At 39.8% G+C, this 20790-nt stretch overlaps 1 protein-coding gene across 1 annotated transcript in view; it reads left to right on the top strand.

Annotated features, from left to right (window-relative positions):
* The window catches only part of LOC132590825 (E3 UFM1-protein ligase 1-like), a 41154-nt gene extending 23414 nt beyond the window's left edge, over positions 1-17740 (top strand). Inside the window, exons 12-20 of the mRNA XM_060263756.1 lie at positions 1362-1479; positions 2234-2238; positions 3077-3197; positions 3301-3467; positions 5598-5728; positions 6449-6529; positions 11924-12009; positions 15041-15221; positions 17494-17740. Coding sequence (XP_060119739.1) covers positions 1362-1479; positions 2234-2238; positions 3077-3197; positions 3301-3467; positions 5598-5728; positions 6449-6529; positions 11924-12009; positions 15041-15221; positions 17494-17709 — 1106 coding nt within the window. The 3' untranslated portion in view covers positions 17710-17740. The remainder of the gene's footprint in view (positions 1-1361; positions 1480-2233; positions 2239-3076; positions 3198-3300; positions 3468-5597; positions 5729-6448; positions 6530-11923; positions 12010-15040; positions 15222-17493) is intronic.
* The last annotated feature ends 3050 nt before the right edge of the window (positions 17741-20790 follow it).

Raw genomic sequence — 20790 nt, 5'->3', positions numbered from 1 at the left:
TATTTTTTTAAAAAAATTGAAATAACTGTAGATTTTAAAACTATTTTTTACAATTAAAAAAGATAAGTTTGCACCAATGAACCAGATAAAGGGTTCATCTTATATGCTATATATTAGGATGATAGACCTGTTAACAACTTACAGTGAATGTATGTACAATCTGTGTACAGGGTGCTTTTCAATTTTTTAATTTATATATGTTGAGTATTTCTTATGTTACGTTCAACAGCTGAACATGCAGTTTAAGTCCCACCTTTATCCAGGTACTGCTCATGTGTAAAGTGAACCATAGATGGGCTTTTTCTTACAAGCAAATGTACACTTAAGATGTGCATTCATTGTGTAATAGTTTGAGTCCGGTGGCACCTCTAAGACCAATGAAATTTTATTCAAGATATAAGCTTTCGTGTGCAAGCACACTTCTTCAGATGCCAGTGGACTGCAGCTTTGTTCTGCTGTTTCAGACTACTCGCTTGAATCTATCACTGTCATAACAGTTGATTGAACTGTGAGCACTGCTGAGCTTAGTTCTTGCATGTGCTTGTTTTTTGTTGGTATTTATTGTAAATAAGGAATACAGATTTAATTAAGTATTTTCCTTTAGCAGATGATAAGATTTGCTGTGGTTCTGTTTACATGAAACATTGAGATTAGTCATGGTGCGAGTCAGTCAAGGGTACCAATGTTTATGCTGTGATATTTATCACAGAACTTGCAGCTGATTTTAATGTCATAGTGTACCTTATAGAAGAATAAGTGTTACATAAGGTGAACAAATATTTTTGTTAATGTTTTGCTCGTGCAGTGTTCTATAGAACAAAATATTGTATCACAGTCAGCTCAGACTCTATTGTTGTGATTGGATGATTGAGGATTAATGGGGCCATTTTGAATGAAAAGCACAGGGGATACTTAATTCTATTTATAATGCATACAACAGTTATAGGTAAATGTAAGTGAAGTTCCTGTATTCAGCATCACTGAACTGTGGGTTAATGCCATTGTTTGCTGGCTAAAGGTGTTTATTTTGATCTTTAAGCAGCAGTGTGTGGTCACAGATCCTGTTGTGAAGTCTGCTTTCTTAAATTTTGCCTGTGTTCAAATTAAGTAGTTTCGTATTCATCGCGTTCAAATTCGTTTTACTACTGAATTGGAAATTAGAGTTAAGTATTTAACTGTGTTCTTTGTCCCTTTCCTACATATCAAAGAGTGGCAGTATTTATTCTTTTTCTCTGCATAGTACATCAAGCTTTACTATTACCCTTATTTGAGTTTACAGGGATTTCAGTTGTGTGTTGTGTTTGCCTGAGAGAACATCTCTTCATATGCTCTGCATGCTAACCAAATAATTTTTCTACCAGAGGGCAGCGGAAGTGTGAGAAGTGGTGGTGGTGGAAATGCTAGAGAAATTAAGATTAGGAAAACCAAGAAGAAGGGAAGAAAGGATGTTGACAGTGATGAGGAATCGCAAGCAAGTAAGCACAAGTCTGTAATCTTGTTTTTACTTGAAATGCTTAAGAAATACTAGATCAGCTTCTGCTTTTATGTGTTTTTTTTCCCATTCATTCAACTTAATGAGTTGCCCCATCCCAGCTAGTGCCAGCCTCTGGTCGATGTACAAGAGTGATAAATACAAACATATAAAACCAATAAAATCAGATTAAGATGACAATGTATAGATCCTGATGGTGTCCTATTAAAATTCTTCTAATCCAGATTTCCAGATGTTGCCTCAAGGGAAGACCCCAAAGGGGTGGGGGGCACATGGGGTGCCAGCTCAGCAATAATCACTGTCCTTACTCGAAAGCTTGGTGGAACATCTCTGCTTTACAGTCCCTGTGGAACTGTAAAAGATCTCACAGGGCCCTGGTATCCTCTGGCAGAGAGTTCTACCAGGTCAGGGCCAGGACCAAGAAAGTCCTGGTCCTCGTCAAGGACAGCTGGATCTCTTCAGGGCCAGGGATTACCAGCAAGTTTTGAGAAGTAGAGCGTAGTGCTCCTCCAAGGACATAGCAGAGAAGGCGGTCCCATAGATATGTTGATCCCAGACCACTCAAGGCTTAAAGGTCATAACCAAAACCTTGACTCTGACTTGGTACTCAACCAGAAGCCAATGTAGCTGGCACACACAGGCAGAATATATGTCATCTGTGATATTCCCATCAGGACTCGCACTGCCACATTCTGGATCCGTTGGAGCTTCCAGGTCAGACTCAAGGGTAGGCCAACATAGAACGAGTTACAGTAATCTAATCTGGAAGTGACTGTTGAATGGATTACTATGGCTAGGTGTGAGCAGGACAAATGGGGAGCCATTTGCCAGGCTTGGTGAAGATGAAAAACATCCTCATCATAAAGTATCATAGATATATGATAGTTTATATATGTGTGTGTCTATTACATGCACCTATGTACACGCACACGCGTTCCAAAAGCCCTAAAGAAGTCAGCCTAAAATATTAAACAAATTATAGAAAGAACAACAGCAGCAGGTGACTACTTTCACTGTTCCATCACTGAAAGTAGTCACCAGCAGCAGGTGACTACTTTCTTTTGTTTGGTGTTACTTCATTAACTGTTACTAGCCCTTCCCTCTGTTGATATGTGTTTGTGTTTATATTTTAATGTTTTCTGCGTTGGGGACCCTGAACTGGGTGGAAAGGTGGCATAGGTACGTTTTACTAAATAACAATAAATAAATAAACAACAAATGTTAACTTCATCTTAAATTGTATTTGTGAATAATGTATTCTTTGTTAAGTATTTGTCTGGACACACTATGAATAGGGTAAAATAATTCCATAATGTGGTTTCCCCAAAGTCCCCAAAACTGACTTTACTCCCAAATTGTTCTCACCTGATTATCAAATTAGGTAGAGGCTGAAGGGGCAGGAAGAGCTGTGACATTTTGTAGTTAATTTACAGAAAACAAAATAGTGGCTTGGAATACTTTATGTATCAGTGGTCAGTACATTCTATATCTCTGTAATATGCAAGAGCCCAGCAATTAAGAGGAACATGTTTTGCATTGGCTTTAAGAAGTATAGTGTTATATTGTTCAGTGTTATCATTCCAGATCGGAGCAAACACATGGAGACCCTTTTTATGTCACATGAAGAGATTGAGGATGTTTTAAGAAAACACATAAGGGACTGCCCTGAAGATCTGATACTAGAACTTGCTGACCATCTAGTAAGGTAATTGAATTCATTTATTTATCTTGGGTCAGTCTTCACAGATTTGGAGAAATGCTGACTTCTTCTTGTTTAACATACCTTCTTTTATTCTCCTTATCTTCAGGCCTTTAACAAAAAGCTATCAGGAAGTACTGCGTTCAGTGTTTATGTCCTCAGTTTCTAATTCATCTGGGGCAAACAGGAAAAAGACCATCAAGGACTTGCAGGAAGATGTTTCCAGTTTGTACAGTAATGTCCGGTTATTTGAAAAGGGAGCAAAGCATTTTACAGGTACAGTAAATTTATAGTTTTAGTAACTTACTATTGATTAGAAGTCTGAACATCTGGGAAAAATAGAAAGTGCAATTTAGATAATTTGGACTAAGATATGAAGAGTGCAGGCACTGTTCCATCACTGAAAGTATGCCATGCTTTCTTTGCATATAAACTGGAATAAGTAGAAGAAGAAGAAGAAGATATTGGATTTCTATCCCGCCCTCCACTCTGAAGAGTCTCAGAGCGGCTCACAATCCCCTTTACCTTCCTCCCCCACAACAGACACCCTGTGAGGTGGATGGGGCTGGAGAGGGCTCTCACAGCAGCTGCCCTTTCAAGGACAACCTCTGCCAGAGCTATGGCGGACCCAAGGCCATTCCAGCAGGTGCAAGTGGAGGAGTGGAGAATCAAACCCGGTTCTCCCAGATAAGAGTCCGACACTTAACCATTACACCAAACTGGCTTTGGTAACTAAGTAGTATTCTTAGTTACCAAAGTAGAGCCACCAAATTTGCAGCATAAAACCTCTCCAAGTTTCAAAAAGATAGGACCAGGGGGTCCAACTATATGGGCCCCAAAAGGAGGTGCCCCCATTTTCCATTGTTTCCAGTAGAAGTTGTGAGTTGAAGCAGAAATCCTTTGAGCTGGCTGTTAAAATCTTGTGCACTAGCACCCGCTAACACAGCTTAGAGGGAACTATGATTGAGAGTCCTGCTTTAATTCTTCAGAAATAGCCTTGCTGGTTTATTATATGCTAATATAGGAAAGGTCCCCTGTGCAAGCACCAGTTGTTTCCAACTCTGGGATGACATTGCTTTCACAACGTTTTCATGGCAGACATTTTTACGGGGTGGCTTGCCATTGCCTTCCCCAGTCATCTACGCTTTCCCCCCAGCAAGCTGGGTACTCATTTTACCGACCTCAGAAGGATGAAAAACTGAGTCAACCTCGAGCCGGCTACCTGAAAACCCAGCTTCCACCAGGGATCGAACTCAGGTCGTGAGCAGAGCTTAGGACTGCAGTACTGCAACTTTAACACTCTGCACCATGGGGCTCTTATGCTAATATAACACCTTGGCAAATAGAAGGGGAAGACATGGAAGTAGTGACAGACTTCACATTTCTGGATCCAAGATCACTGCAGGTGGTGACTGTAGCCATGATATTAAAAGATGCTTGTTCCTTGGGAGGACAGCTATGGCGATCCTGGGCAGTATAATAAAAAGTAGAGACATCACCCTGCCAACAAAAGTCTGTATAGTCAAAGCGATGGTATTCCCAGTAGTAATGTATGGCTGTGAGAGCTGGACCATAAGGAAGGCAGAGCTCTGAAGAATAGATGCTTTTGAGATGTGGTGCTGGAGAAGAATCTTGAGAGTCCCTTGGACTGCAAGAAGATCAAATCAGTCAGTCCTAAGGAAAATCAATCCAGACTGTTCCCTGGAAGGTCAGTTGCTGAAGCTGAAGCTCAAATACTTTGGCCACCAAATGAGAAGGGAGCACTCATTGGAGAAGATCCTGATGCTGGGAAAGACAAAAGGCAAAAGAAGAAGGGGACGGCAAAAGATGAGATGGCTGGAGAGCGTTACTGATGTAACAAACACAAATTTGAGCAGACTTTGGAGGATGGTGGAAGACAGGAGGGCCTGGCATGACTTTGTCCATGGGGTCGCAAAGAGTCAGACTTGACTGTGCGACTGAACAACAACAATATTTTTCTTAACATAACTTGGCTTCTTTTTCCAATCATTCATCTCTTTTATTACCCACTCTTTTCCTTGAGCTTTTCATTTCCATAGCTGTGTTTTTGTAATCTTCCTATCTACTTCTTTCACTGCATGAATGTTTTTGAGTTAATGACTGAGTCCTATAATTTGTGCCCCACAAATGAAAACCAGTTTTTTTTCCCTCTTTGTTTGAAAAAGATACCAGTTTGAATAAAAATCTTGTGTAGTCTTTATAGGTTGTTCATACTTTTTTGAAGTTAAACTTTAATTTATTTTTAAAAAACCCAGCTGAAATAAAAGTTTCTGTATCATGGCGCATAGATAATGTGATGGTAATTAATGTGGAGAATTATAATGAACTGATACCAAAGTAAATTTGCAAATGTTGTAATGTTCTGTTTCCATTTATCTTCTGCAGATGAGACGCAAACTAACATTGCCAAACACATGCTGAAGACTGTTTGTACAGACATTGCCAATATGATTTTCAACTTCCTAGCTGCTGATGTAATGATGGCGGCAGAAGACTACACTGGCATTACCAGTGAGGTATAGTAATACCATTTTCTGTCCTCTAATGTTTCTAAATTCCCAGTTTGTGGATTAGCGTCATGGTTTCTTAACACACTGACTCATAATCTTTCAGTTCCAGACTGTTGGCCCCAAGCCTTGTAAGGCATGTGTGCTTTTTCCAGCCATCTGCATATAGCCACAGGCTTCATGGAGCTGTTCCAAGCTCCTTCAGTCAGTGTTCAGTTTAACATTTTTAAAGGTAGTGTCTAGCATTTTTATTAGTGTATACAAAAGAAGACATGTAGGCACTATTTTACCCAACTGCTGAGTAAAATGTAAACAGGCACTTTCCCTCCAGTGTCCTGACTTATTCTGCGTGGACTTAACTCATACATCTATCTGTCATTAAGTCCCCTGACTTTCTGTGGTCTTTCATTCACCTGCTGTGTCCAGTGGCTGAATTGAATTTCTCTCAATGTGTTGAGGCTTACATGGTTCCAAATATATAATGTTAGGAGACTGGGGAGGTTGCAGCTATGGAATGAGGATACAAAGATTTTAGAAAAAGGTTCAGAGAGAAGGCTTTCTCCTTTAAGACCTGCAGAGGACCAAGGTATAGCTTTGAATGCCATGATCTCTTATAGAGATTCCATAATCTCATTAACTGTTATTCATTTGGCGCTCTAAAATTATTTACTTATATGAAATTCAAATATTATTTTCAGTGTTTTACATCCTTCTTCCAACTCTTAATAGATGAGAAAGAAGATTTTAAGTACACTGCATGAAGAGATGAGAGGCCCTCTAACAAAGCTCCACATTTCTTTGAATGGCAAGGTAAATTCCAGGCATAAATTAGCAGAATTGTAGTATCTTCATTGTTAGTTTATTGTAGGATTTTGTATTCTTAATTTACTTTGGTAATAGTTTCAGAATGGGGTAGCCTAATTAGCTAAACAACTTTGAAGTAATTGTCTGTGCACGCATGAAGAGACATTTCATGAGCACTTTACTCATAACTGCAGAAAACCAGGGTATATGTGTCTGTTTTTATAGACAGAAACAATATTTTTTCATATCAGTCACTTCATATTATGACTTTATTAGGTGAATTCTTGGTAAAAACCCTCAGAGTGATTTTAAAACAGCTGCAATTCAGCTATTAGGAATGGAATTCATAAAAAGAATAGATTAAATAGAACTTACAGACATTCCTATCATTATGCTGTCTTTCACCATAAGGAGTAGCAGTGAACACACAAGTACTCTCTTACTACATTGTACCAGTTTGACTTCAGACTGGTCTATACAGGCAGCAGAGTAAAGTGGTAATAGGGTGGCAGACTTATGAAATGGTAGAATGGGCTGCACCACCTCAGACTGCAGGTGAGGGATGACATTTATCAAAGACTCACTATCATAGTAATTCTCTAAATGTAGAGAATACAGATTCTGCTAGAATTTCCCCACACACATACACTGCTAAATTTTTATTTGTGTTTTATATGGATGAGCATTAAAAATGTAGTCTGAAGGGATACAGCTCATTTTACCACCTCATTATGCTACATGTTTAAAGGCATTACTTTATTGCAGCAATGGGCCACATTCTCTATAGTGGGTAATGGATGGGAAGAAAAAGAAATATGTTAAAAGAAGATTTGAAGTTTTAGGTCTTGTGGTCAGCAAACTGCAGCTCCTTTTCTTCAGATGTCAATGTGGACACTTTGTTGGCTGCTACCTTTTACTGTGGAAAGAGAGAGAAAGCAGCTGCTGCAGTTAAACTAAAAATATTTGGGAAAACATTATCAAACAATAAAGCATACCTAAAGTGTCTGGGGAATTATAGATGTTTGTATGCAAATACTAGAAGCATCCGGGATAAAATGGGGGAGGTGGAATGCTTAATGTCAGAGGAGAACATAAACATTATTGTGGGCATTTCAGAAACTTGATGGGATGAGGATAATCAGTGGGATACAGTGATTCCTGGATATAAATTATATCAGAAGAGTAGGGAGGGAAGGGTTGGAGGTGGAGTGACTCTGTATGTCAGAGAGGGTATACAGTCCAGTAAAATTGAGAATATAAGAGAAAAAGATTTGCTTACAAAAATACTATTGAGTGGAAATAGTGAACCAAAACAGAAGCTTAATTCTGGGAGTTTGTTGTTGCCCACCAGATCAGCAAAATAATTAAGAAAAGCAGCTAGATGAAATAACTGTGTCATAATAGGTGATTTTAATTACCCACACATTGATTGGGTCAATATGTGTTCAAGTAGGGGAAACAGATTGGGTTTCTAGATATTCTCAGTTACTGTGACATGAAGCAGATGGTCACAGAATCTACCCAGGGTGGAGGCAATCTTGGACTTGGTACTAAGTAATGCTCAAGACCTTGTAAGCGATATAAATGTGATAACACCAGTTGGAAACAGTGACCATAATGTTATTATGGTCCTTAAAGCCCTGTATGGCCAGGGACCTATATACCTATGGGGCAGCCTTTCCCCACATATTCCCTGGAGAATACTATGGTCATGGTTTTGACATCTTTCAGTCCCTGGCCCTAGAGAGGCCAGGTTGGCTACAACCAGAGCAAGGACCTTCTTGGTCACAGCTCCGCTCTGGTGGAATGAGCTCCCTGAGGACATTAGGGCCCTGAGGGATTTTCTACAGTTCTGCATGACCTGTGAGATGGAGCTCTTCCACTAAGCCTTTGATTGTTAAATCAGAGATCACCACCTGCACTGTACTGGATGAGTCACTGTGGAGCTGGGACCTTCTATTATATCTGGAGGACTTAATAAAGACATGAAGAAGACTGGATGTAGCATCTTATGATGTTTTAAATGTAATAGATATGTTAATGGTTTTATTGTTTTAATTTATGCTAGTTGATCTTTAAGCCACCCTGAGCCTGCTCTGGTGGGGAGGGTGGGATGTAAGGTAAAGGAAATAGATAAATAAATACAATTAAGTGTCACATTTATATAAATAGAGAGTTGCCCAAGAAGATCAGCACAATAACTTTAGAAAGGATAGCTGTTATAAATTGCCCAGAGCATGACACTATCCAGGATGGGGCAATTCATTAAGTTGAATAAATAATAATAGCACTAATTATCTCAAATGAAGGAGGGGAATTGTGAAGAAGAAACTGAAAAGAAAGGTAAGGAGGGTCAAATCTCTTTGAGAATCTTGGATACTATTTAAAACTACAATACTGGAAGCTCAGATAACACATATACCAAAGGTTAGGAAAAGTACAAATAAGTATTTTAAAAGCCTAACAAATAATGTTTTAAAAAAGAAGAATTGCAGATTTATACCCCGCCCTTCTCTCTGAATCAGAGACTCAGAGAGGCTTACAATCTCCTTTATCTTCTGCCCCCACAACAGACACCCTGTGAGGTGGGTGGGGCTGAGAGGGCTCTGACAGCAGCTGCCCTTTCAAGGACAACTCCTGTGAGAGCTACGGCTGACCCAAGGCCATTCCAGCAGCTGCAACTGGAGGAGTGGGGAATCAAAGTACATTAAAAGCAGAAAACCAAGCAAAGAAGCAGTGGGGCCCTTGGATGACCAAGAGGTAAAAGAATTACTAAAAGATGATAGAGAAATAGCAGAGAACCTGAATGCATTTTTTACTTCTGTCTTTGCTGTGGAAGATGGGAGGCGCTTGCCCACTCCAGAATCACCGATTTCAGGAGGGATGTCAAAAGACCTGGGTTGGATTGACGTGATGAGAGAGAAGGTCCTATGACTGATGGACAAATTAAAAACTAACAAATCACCAGGCCCAGATGTCATACATCTAAGAATTCTAAAAGAACTCAAATGTGAACTTGTGGGTCTCCTGACAAAATATGCAGTCTATTGCTAAAAAATCTTCCTCCATTCCTGAGGATTGGAAGGTAGCTAATGTAGGAAAGGAAAGGTCCCCTGTGCAAGCACCAGTCGTTTCCACAGCAGACTTTTTACGGGGTGGTTTGCCATTGCCTTCCCCAGTCATCTACACTTTCCCCCCAGCAAGCTGGGTACTCATTTCACCAACCTCGGAAGGATGGAAGGCTGAGTCAACCTCGAGCTGGCTACCTGAAAACCCAGCTTCCACCGGAGATTGAACTGAGGTCATGAGCAGAGCGTAGGACTGCAGTACTGCAGCTTTAGCATTCTGCAGCATGGGGCTCTTAACAGCTAATGTAACCCCAGTCTTTAAAAAAGTTTCCAGGGGAGATTTCAGGAAATGACAGGCTGGTTAATCTAATTGATAATGGGTAAATTGGTGGATCTGTTATTAAAGATACAGTTAGTAGGCACAAAAGCTACTGAGGAAGAATCAGCATGGATTCTGTAAGAGAAGATCTTGTCTCACTAACCTTTTAGAGTTCTTTGAAGGGATGAACAAACGTGGACAAGGGCGACCCTGTAGGTCTTGTTTAGCTTGACTTCCAGAAAGCTTTGAATAAAGTTCCTCTTCAGAGACTCCTAAGTAAACTCAGCAGTCGTGAGATAAGAGGACAAGTCCTCTTGTGGATTAAAAACTAGTTAATTAACAGAAAACAAAGAATGAGTATGTATGGACAGTTTTCACTGTGGAAGGTGGTAAGCAGTGGCATCCCACAGGGCTCAGTACTAGGTCTGGTGCTTTTTAACTTGCTCGTTAATTATTTGGAGTTGAGAGTAAGCAGTGAAGTGGCTAAGGATGTGGATGACAGGGCAGTAAGAACCAGGGAGGACTGTGAGGTGCTCCAGAGGGATGTTTCAAGGCTGGGCAAAGGGGTATCAATGGGCAAATGAGATTGAATATGGGTAAGTGCAAAGTAAATGCATATTGGAGCCAGAAAAACTATAAATATGCATTGATGGGGTCTAAACTGGCAGTAACTATCATGAGAGAGATCTTGGAATCATGGTAGATAATTCACTGAAGATGTCGACTCAGTGTGCGACTGCAATAAAAAAGGCCAATGCTATGCTGAAGATTATTAGGAAGGGGATTGAAAGGAGATCAACCAGTATCATAATGCTCCTGTATAAATCTCATTTGGAGTGCTGCATACAATTCTGGTCACTGTACGTTAATAAAGATATAGCATTGGAAAAGGTGCAGAAAAGGAGAACTAAAATGATTAAGGGGATGGAAGGAACACTATCTTTTTAAGAAGAAAGGTTTAAAGAGATTAGGGCTTTTATCTTGGAGAAACAACAATTGTGGGGTGACATGATAGAGGTTTACAAAATTATGCATGGGACTTCTCTCTGTTTCTCACAATACAAGAACTGATGGGCACTCTGAAATTAATGAGCAGTAAGCTTAGAAAAGATAACAGGAATTACTTCTCCACCAAAAGAGCAACTAACATGTGGAATTCACTGCTGCAGGAAGTGGGGCAGCTACAAGCATAGAGAGCTTCAAGAGGGGACTGGATTAACATGGAGCAGAGATGCATCAGTGGCTGTTAGCCACAAGGTATAGATGAAACACCATGTCTGGAGCAGTGATGCTTTGTATTCTTGGTGATTGAGGGTAAGGCTGGGAGGGCTTCTAGAGTCTGGCCCCCCTGGTGGACCACCTGATGGCACCTCATTTTTGGCTAGTATGTGACACAGTGTTGGACTAGATGGGCCATTGGTGTGATTCAACATGGTGTTTCTCATGTTCTTACATTTTTCACTGGAAACTATAAATTTGTGTTAGAAGTGTATTTATTTGGCCATAGGAAACATAATGCATCTCAGTGTAGCCTATTGTACAGCGTTTTGAAGTCTTGTAGAGTAATGCTCTATAAAGTAATAGCAATGAAGAATGTGAGCTCTCCTCAGCCCTTCTTAGTGCTAAATTTCCATCCAGTTAGTATGTTGCAAATGCGTAATGACCCCACGACCTTAATGAGAAAGGAATTCATTCTATGGGGGTCTTAGACTAGCAAATGAATACTTGATTGGTGGAAGTATGAACAGCAAGTCTTTTACCTTACTATATTTCATCTGTTTTATATATTGTGCTAAATGTTAACAAGTTAATATTTTTTCTTCAAATATTTTTGAATGTAGTTATATCTCGCTACTTGAATTCATTTACTTGTTTTGGATTCCTTCCTCCATGGGCTTTACTTCTGCATGAACAAAAATGTTTCAAGTGCTGGGGAAATTTCCAGAATTTGAATTGGCACGAGTGAAAAGGACATAAAAGCCAAATATTTGCTTCTTTGTTTTTTTTTTTAAGAGCTTGGAAGAATTTATTTCTGCTTTTGATGCTGCTACCGAAGCTTGTGATATTATGGTGAAAAGAGGGGATAAGAAGAAAGAAAGGTACTTCTCTTGCAATTCAATTTTTGCTTTGGGGAGTCCACAATAGGAGCAAATTCTCTGCTTTTATATTGGAAGGGTGTCCTGATTCTGCAGCAATATAATAATCAGTGGTGGCTGCCCATAAGTGTGAGTTCTACATATCTTGCCCTCGCTTTTGTTGATGAACCATTCTCACCACAGTTTCCCTCAGTGCCACCCATCCCAAGAACTCTTTTTACTATCAACTATTACCATAATGATTTTCTGAGTTTCCCAGGAGGATTTGGCTGGTGGTAGCTATGGATGGATGGCAATAGGTGAACTCATTGAAGACTGTGAACTGAGTATAGCAGTGGATTTGAGCACCAAAATACTAAGCCACTTGTTTCCTGCTGCAGCACAGCTTCCATGTGCATGGCACTGTAACAAGATCCCCGTTCAAACAGTGACCTGTGGCCATTAAAATAAAAATACATGATCAGGATTTTGATTAAGCTTTCTCACATAACTTTTCCCCTTTTTAGTTTTCCTCTTTGTGTGTGTGTGTAATACTACACTATAAATATCAGTGCTTCTACTTGTATTGATGCATTCTAGAATTATGAAATGCACAGTGGAATCCTGGTTGAGAGATTTGGTTGCCATGGAGCACATCAGAATGTCCAAAATGGAAAGTGTCCCACTTCCAGAAGAGCTGCATTAAAGGCTCAGTGTATATCTTCATGTCAATCACTTATAGAGTGGCATGGAGTCAACTGTTCTGTTGGGTATCTGTCTGTAACTATTATTAGTTGCCTTTTGCTGTTTCACTGCAGTAACTGCCAAAACATTCAGACCATCATACATAAGAAAGGAGATTGCCACAATGTTTTATATGTCCTTAAGGCATATAAGGCATACTATGTTTATGCAGGCCTGTGCCACATCATTCCATTCTTTTTATGTCTCCTTTTCTTTCCTTTTTTTCCCTTAGTAGCCTGTAAGCCTGCATGCAAGTAGGGCCTATTGTTGTGTCCTTAATTTTTGTAAGTGCTTTGATCTTTGAGGCATTATACGCAAGAATTATACTGATTGCTGCTGTAATTAACACTAATAATAATAATTACTGCAGCTATAATTATTGGCAAACTAGTGATATTATGTTCATGGAAGATCAGCCTTGGCAGTTAGTCATAAGTTGAATACAAAGCAGAAGTGTGTTCTGAGTCCTAAACAACAATCACAGCCATCTTCTCTCCCCTTAAGATCTAGTTCCACCCAGATTTCAATTAATTTCATACCCAAACATCTTATTAATTGCTTTTCTGCCTTCTCAAAAGGAAAGTCCCAGTTTTCCTCACCCTGTGGAGCATCCCAACCTCTGCCCCCCACCCGCTTCCAGCATTAAGAGGCAGGGCCCAAGTAGAGAAGGTATGAAGAACAAACTGCTGCAGTCACTCCTTCCTCTTCCATCTCAACATAGTTCATGGCCTCTGAGTGCTGTTCAATTATGCCTCCATAAGTGCTGGCAGGAGAGAACCTGCAGTCTCTTTTAATGTTGTAGAGAATTTGAATTTGAGGTCTCAGCTGCCATCTTGAGGACAAAAAAACCCTGCAGTGAACATCAACAGGTTTGGGGCATTGCTTTAAAGAAAGTGATTTTGGGCATGCTTGTTAAAGTAGTTACTATTGATAAAAGAACAGCCGTAGCTGTGAGAGGGGGAAGGTAAATAAGTAGACAGTTGAGATATCTTTTAATAGCAACTGTTTTTTCAGAAAAGCGGTTTTCCACTTTTCTTATTAACTTGTTCTTCTTTGTTAGTATGCAGCCATGATCTGTACCTTGATCAGACATATACAGTCTTAAGGGATGTTGTTTACATAGATATCAAACCACTTAGCAGGACCTTGATCTTAAGCTTGGCATTCCCTAGTCTTGTGGACTGCACTGTCAACAAGGTGCAAGTATCTATCTCGTGAGTGTGTTAAATCCTTCAGTACTGATGGGTAAACGTTGCTGCTTATGGGTACTGTATTAGAGGCTGAGAGAATTGGGTGGCTTGTTTAAACAAAAATTGCAAAAAGCGTACTTCACAAATTATGATCAGATATTGCAGGTGGGATTAGCACATATTTGTCCTCTGGCTTTACTACTATTTATGACAGCTTCTGCTGTGATTGATCAGTTGGGCAGTGCTTGAATAGTAAGGATTAGTGCAGGGTAAGTAACTGGAGAGTTAAAGATCCATATCTAACTAATTGGGAGACTGCAGCAGCTTCTCTAATGCATCATGGTCATAAATGCTCCTTTCAGAGTATTCCTCAGAATCAGCAGGACATCCTGAATTGCACTGCTGGCCTTTTTAAACAGATGTTCCAAATCAATAGAGCTCCTTACCATCATTAGACTGGTGGCATAAGGCGTGGCCAACGGTAGCTCTCCAGATGTTTTTTTGCCTACAACTCCCATCAGCCCCAGCCAGCATGGCCAATGGCTGGGGCTGATGGGAGTTGTAGGCAAAAAACATCTGGAGAGCTACCATTGGCCATCCCTGGCATAGACTAACAGAATTCATTGCAGTATAAGGTTCTTTGAGTCAGAGCTCATTCTCCCAGTGAAGACACCACCAGAGTCCTGTTTAATTTTGCTGTAAGAGACTAACTCAGCTACCACCTAGCTTTATAACATCATTGCAGCTCAAAAGTATTTAGAATAATATATTTAGAATAATGCATTTGGTAGCAGTCGTGACTTTTGGCAATTTAGCATCAGTAAATTATTCTTTATGCTTTTTAAACAGCAAAGTAATGCAAGAGTAAGTCGCTATCACTAACCCAAGAGTAAGTGGCTGTTATCACTGCAGTACAAATGGGGAAATGTGAGATTTTCGTGTTGAATGCTGCCCAGAAGAAAGCATACCACAGAGCTGCATTTTCAACAGTGGTGCCTCAGGTTCAATTCCAGTGTGTCCACTAGGCCACATTGTCTCATATATGTATTTGTCATTATTCCAAATCTGCAAGTAATTAAATTGGTGAAATCCTGTTTTAAGCATATGTCCTGTTTCTCTAGGCAAATCCTGTTCCAACACAGACAAGCTCTCATTGAACAGCTGAAAGTGACAGAAGATCCAGCCCTTGTTCTCCATCTGACATCAGTCTTGCTGTTCCAGTTCTCTACTCACTGCATGCTTCATGCACCAGGAAGATGTGTACCACAGATAATTACTTTCTTAAGTACAAAGATCCCAGAGGTATTTATAGAGAAGACCAATGGAGGGTTTTTTTATACTGGAATTTCTACTCTGTAATTTATCTTCAATCTTCGTTCACGAAGCCAAGCCAAGAGAGAGAGAGAGAGACAAAAGATAAGGAAGTACCCGCTTCGACTTTTCAAATAATTATATCTTGGCATTTGCTTCTTTGGTTTAATAGCCCCCTCCCACACACACCCATATGATGGAATTGGTTGGGTAATGGCTATAAACTCATTTTGGGAGATAACTTTGGAGGATGGTCCACTGAATTTGGAATTTTGTAATGTTAACTATTAAAATGTGTTCTGTGTGGTGTGGGCTGTTTTATTGCTTGCAGTAAAATGCACCATTTCAAAGGACATAGTATTTCTGCATGCCATTTAAACAGTTCTCATCGTCAACAAAATTTTAGTCCCTACTAGACAGAATCAGAAAATTAATGACCACCTTAGCTTTACAACACAGCTTTTGTTCTCTCTTATGTCACTTAGATTCTGTTTTTCCCCAAAATTGTGAGTCTCCAGATGTGTCAGATTCAGCTAGATTTCCAGCATAGAAAGTGATTTGACTATGCCAGTGGAAACCTGGAGATTGTACTTCTGTAAAGAAGAAGATGATATTGGATTTATATCCCGTCCTATATTCTGAGTCTCAGAGTGGTCACAATCTCCCTTACTTCCGCCCCCCCCCCCCACAACAGACATCCTGTGAGGTAGGTAGGACTGAGAGAGCTTTTTACAGCAGCTGCCCTTTCAAGGACAACTTCTGTGAATGCTATGGCTGACCCAAGGCCATTCCAGCAGGTGCAAGTGGAGGAGTGGGAAATCAAATCCGGTTCTCCCAGATAACAGTCCACGCATTTAACCACTACACCAAACTGGCTATTGTAAGAGATAAGCAATCTTACAATAAAATTCTCAGGTGTTAAAAGATGTACCAAACAGTGTTCCTTCTAAACTGAGTTAGTGTGAGCTAGTTCACAGTTTTTAGCATCCAGCTCACACAGTTTTGTCTTAGCTCAGGGAACATGGCCCCAGAGCAAACTGATTTTGGCAGTTGCTCATAATTTTAATGCCAGTAGCTCGTGAAGCAGAATTTTTGCTCACGAGACTCCACAGCTTATAGGGAGTATTGGCACCAAAGTATTCTTTGTTGAATATTTTGAATCTTTGAAATCACCTTTCAGTAACATTGTTTTGCAGATATGCTCAATGGTTGACAGTATCTTTCTCAGACATAGCTATTGAAAACAGGACAAATTAACTAGTTTAATCATATGACTGCAGACTGTCTTAAAAGATGAGTTTTTCATTTTCCAAACATGTATATTTTCTCTTTTTATGTCACCTCTGGATGTCTCCCTCTTTCCTAGTGGATTCCACCAAACTGAAACCAGTATCTCATGTAACCCTAGGACCAGCATTATTATATGCACATTTGTTTATTTTTAACATGTATTCTACTTTTTCAACCAAACAGGTCTAAAATTATTGTCAAATATAGTGAGTCCACTAAACTATGTTAAACTTGCTATCTTCCAGATGAAGGATTAAAAATCATGGGACAGTATAGGAGGAAATAGATGTTATTCAATTTATTTGTTGGCAAATTTTTCTTAGCAAGAAATCAGGTTTGTGGAATTCTGCAAGCCATCACACTCTGAACAAGTCTGCTTGTTACAGGAGAATGCAACTCTGTTTTCTTTTACTACACTTCAAATTACTTCATGATCTACAGTGATGTGCAAGTAGAAAACAGAGGCAGTTGGGTGTCTCTCAGTGCCTTCCTAAACAGGTCTACTCAGTATCTTAGTCAGGTATTTTCAGTGGAGCTTACTCCCAGGAAAGTGTTCTGAGAATTCCCCTGTAAATGATTGAATTTTTTTCTGAAGGCATGATTGGCCTCTTCAAAACCACACACATCCAAATCCTTATTTGCTTTTCACAAATGGTTGATATTCTTTCTCTGCCTCACACTCTGTCAGTACTTAAAAATCATCTCCCTTCTGTTGGAATAATGTGTGTGCTCCCTATTTGGTCTTGTATTTGTTAACTAAATTGAGCAGATATTTAGTGAAGATTGCCTTGCTTTGTGATTTACATATCAGTATTGTGAACTACATTGATGGTTATTTTTTGTGTAGCATTTCTCTAGCGCAGTTGCCTTCCGGTAAAACCTGCAGAAATAATAATATAATAAAAACATGCTTACATGTTATCTGAGCTGCTGCCTTACTAACCCCTTCTTTTAATTATTTATTTTTTACCAGGATCAGCATTCTTCTCTTGTCAGATATCAGGGATTAGTAGTGAAACAACTGATAAGCCAAAATAAGAAGATAGGGCAAGGAGATGACGATTCCCTGGATAATAACCTGGAACTGGAAGAGAGCACGGAAGCAATCCGAAAAGAACTGCAAGAACTCACTGCCTCAGTCAAAGATCTTGTTCTCCGGCCCAGAAAATCATCTGTAACTGAGGAATGATAGTCTTAATAAAATGTGTTCAGGCTTTTCAGCGTCAGAGTATTTTTAATGAGGAAAATTAAGATGTTCGCTTTGTTTATGATGCTTGAAGTAGCCTTGACTTTTAGAAAATGTTTGCAATAACATTACGCAGCTGGAGGTGGAAAGTTAGGAGTGTGTTTTAGCTGGAGTATCCCTTAATACAGCACAAGTAAATACATGGCATAATAACACCAACATTCGGCTCTTTATTTAAAAAAAAAATAGGAAGACTGAACAAATATTTATGTTTATCTTTCCTTTAGTTAAGCATTCTCAGGTATTTAGATGAAGTTTACAGCATTAATTTGAAAGGATAGATGAGGTAATGTAAAAGCCTTCTGTTGAATTGTCTTAGCTTGTATATTGCTGTTTAAGATTTCATGTTTTACAGAACTGTTATGTCTGGAGAACTATTTGAAACATGAATGACCGGACTTTTCTAGCCCCAAGTGATTTGCTCCAATACATTTCATTATCTTTGTTTAATTTAAGAATACTTACATATCTGCAGAGCTGCAAGATGCATTTGCTTTGAATAATTTTTTTAAAATCTTCACTGTCAATATATGGGATACTCATACACTTCATCTCCCTGTACCTAAATGATAGACTTCTTGGTCAAGAATTTTTAGTTGTTTGTATGAAGGTTTAATCATAATCAGAAAGATGAGCTTATACCAAAAGCAAATTTCATATTACTGAGAGAGAAAAATGACCAAAACCATCTTTTTGCAAAGATTTCATGTATCATGTTGAATTTTTTAGAAAGTTAGCTTGGAAATAAAGTATTTTTGTTACTTTCATATATAACATATGCCTATAACCTTAGTGAGGAAAAAAGATGATTAATTAACAGTCTGAGATAATTAAGAGATTCCTTAAAGCAGGGGTGTCAAATGTGGCCCAGGGGCCAAATCAGGCTGGCTCCTATCAGGTCCCCAAGCAACGGGCTGTCGACTTTCCTTCTCCCTCTCTTGCTTTCTGCTGCATTACAGCTTGCCTTGCCAGGCTTGCTAAATTGCATAGGAACTACAGAGTGAAGCCCCTGCTTTCTCCATTGGCTGAGGCTCCTCCCTTAGAATCATAGAATTGGAAGGGACCTCCAGGGTCATCTAGTCCAACCCACCCACCTCCGAACAATGCAGGAAACTCACAAATACCTCCCCCTAAATTCACAGTATCTTCATTGCTGTCAAATGGCCATCTAGCCTCTGTTTAGAAACCTCCAAGGAAGCCTGTTCCGCTGAGGAATCACTCTAACAGTCAGGAAGTTCTTCCTAATGTTGAGCCGGAAACTTTTGATTTAATTTCAACCCATTGGTTCTGGTCCTACCTTCTGGGGCCATAGAAAACAATTCCACACCATCCTCTATATGACAGCCCTTCAGGTACTTGAAGATAGTGATCATATCACCTCTCAACCGCCTCCTTTCCAAGTTAAACATCCCCAGCTCCTTCAACCTTTCTTCATAGGATTTGGTCTCCAGATCCCTCACCATCTTCGTCACCCTCTTCTGGACCCGTTCCAGCTTGTCTATATCCTTCTTAAAATGTGGTGCCCAAAACTGCACGCAATACTCCAGGTGAGGTCTTACCTAAGGAGAGTAAAGCGACACCATCACTTCACGTGATCTGGACACTATACTTGTGTTGATACAGCCTAAAATTGCATTTGCCTTTTTTAGCCATCGCATCACACTGTTGACTCATGTTCAGCGTATGATCCACTAAGACCCCTAGATCCTTTTCGCACATACTACTGCTAAGACAAGTCTCCCCCATCCTATAACCATACATTGGATTTTTCCTACCTAAATGCAGAACTTTACATTTATCCCTGTTAAAATTCATTTTATTGGTTTTAGCCCAGTTTTTCAGCCTGTCAAGGTCATCCTGTATCCTGTTTCTGTCTTCTACTGTATTTGCAACACCTCCCAGTTTAGTATCATCGGCAAATTTAATAAGCATTCCCTCTATTCCTTCATCCAAATAATTGATAAAGATGTTGATCAAAACAGGTCCCAGGACAGATCCTTGAGGCACTCCACTTGTCCCTCCTCTCCAAGAGGATTAGGAACCATTCACAAGCACTCTCTGGGTGCAATCTGTCAGCCTGTTACAGATCCACCTAACGGTAACAGGATCCAAACCACATTTTACCAACTTGTCAACAAGGATAGTATGTGGAACCTTATCAAAAGCCTTACTGAAATCAAGATAAACGATGTCTACAGCATTCCCCTGATCCAGCAAGGTAGTCACTTTTTTCAAAACAAGATCAGGTTAGTCTGACATGACTTGTTTTTGAGAAATCCATGCTGGCTCTTAGTAATCACAGCCATTCTTTCTAAATGTTCCAGGACTGACTGATGACTTGTTCTAAAACTTTTCCAGGTATAGAGATCAAGCTGACGGGTCGGTAGTTACCGGATCCTCCTTTTTCCTCTTCTTGAAGATGGGAGCAACATTTGCCTGCCTCCAATCTTCTGTCACCTCCTGTTCTCCAAGAATTCTCAAAAATAATAGCCAGAGGCTCAGAAATTACATCTGCAATTTCTTTTAGAACCCTTGGGTGCTGTTCATCTGGCCCTGAGGACTTAGTTTCATTTAAAGAAACTAGGTGTTTGGGTACTACCCCTATGCTGATCCTAGTTTGGAACTTCATACCCACATTATATGTTCTGTTTTTGCCATGTTGAGCTCTGTTTCCCTCAGAAGAGAAGACTGAGGAAAAGTAGGAATTGAGCAGTTCCTCTCTCTCATCATTGCCTGTTACAATTTCATTTTCCTGCCCTCGCAGTGGGTCTACCACATCCTTGCTCTTTTTCTTACTCTGCACATAAGAAAAGAATTATTTTTTGTTGTCCTTGGGGAGGGATAGCTTGCTTTGCCAGGCTCTCTCAATCACAACCTCTCTTCCTTCTGTTGGCTGAGGCTCCTCCCCCTCCTGGGGAAGGAAAGAACCACAGCTTTCTTTGTCCAGTTCCCTGGATCCCACAGGAGAGATATAAAGAAAACACCTTTAAGTCCAACGAGTGTTAATGTTTTCATGTGTTTTGT

Source organism: Heteronotia binoei, unplaced genomic scaffold (genome assembly GCF_032191835.1).
Source record: "Heteronotia binoei isolate CCM8104 ecotype False Entrance Well unplaced genomic scaffold, APGP_CSIRO_Hbin_v1 ptg000825l, whole genome shotgun sequence".
Lineage (NCBI taxonomy): Eukaryota > Metazoa > Chordata > Lepidosauria > Squamata > Gekkonidae > Heteronotia > Heteronotia binoei.
Note: the sequence above shows the minus strand (reverse complement) of the source record. Positions and strands in the feature narration are given on the sequence as shown.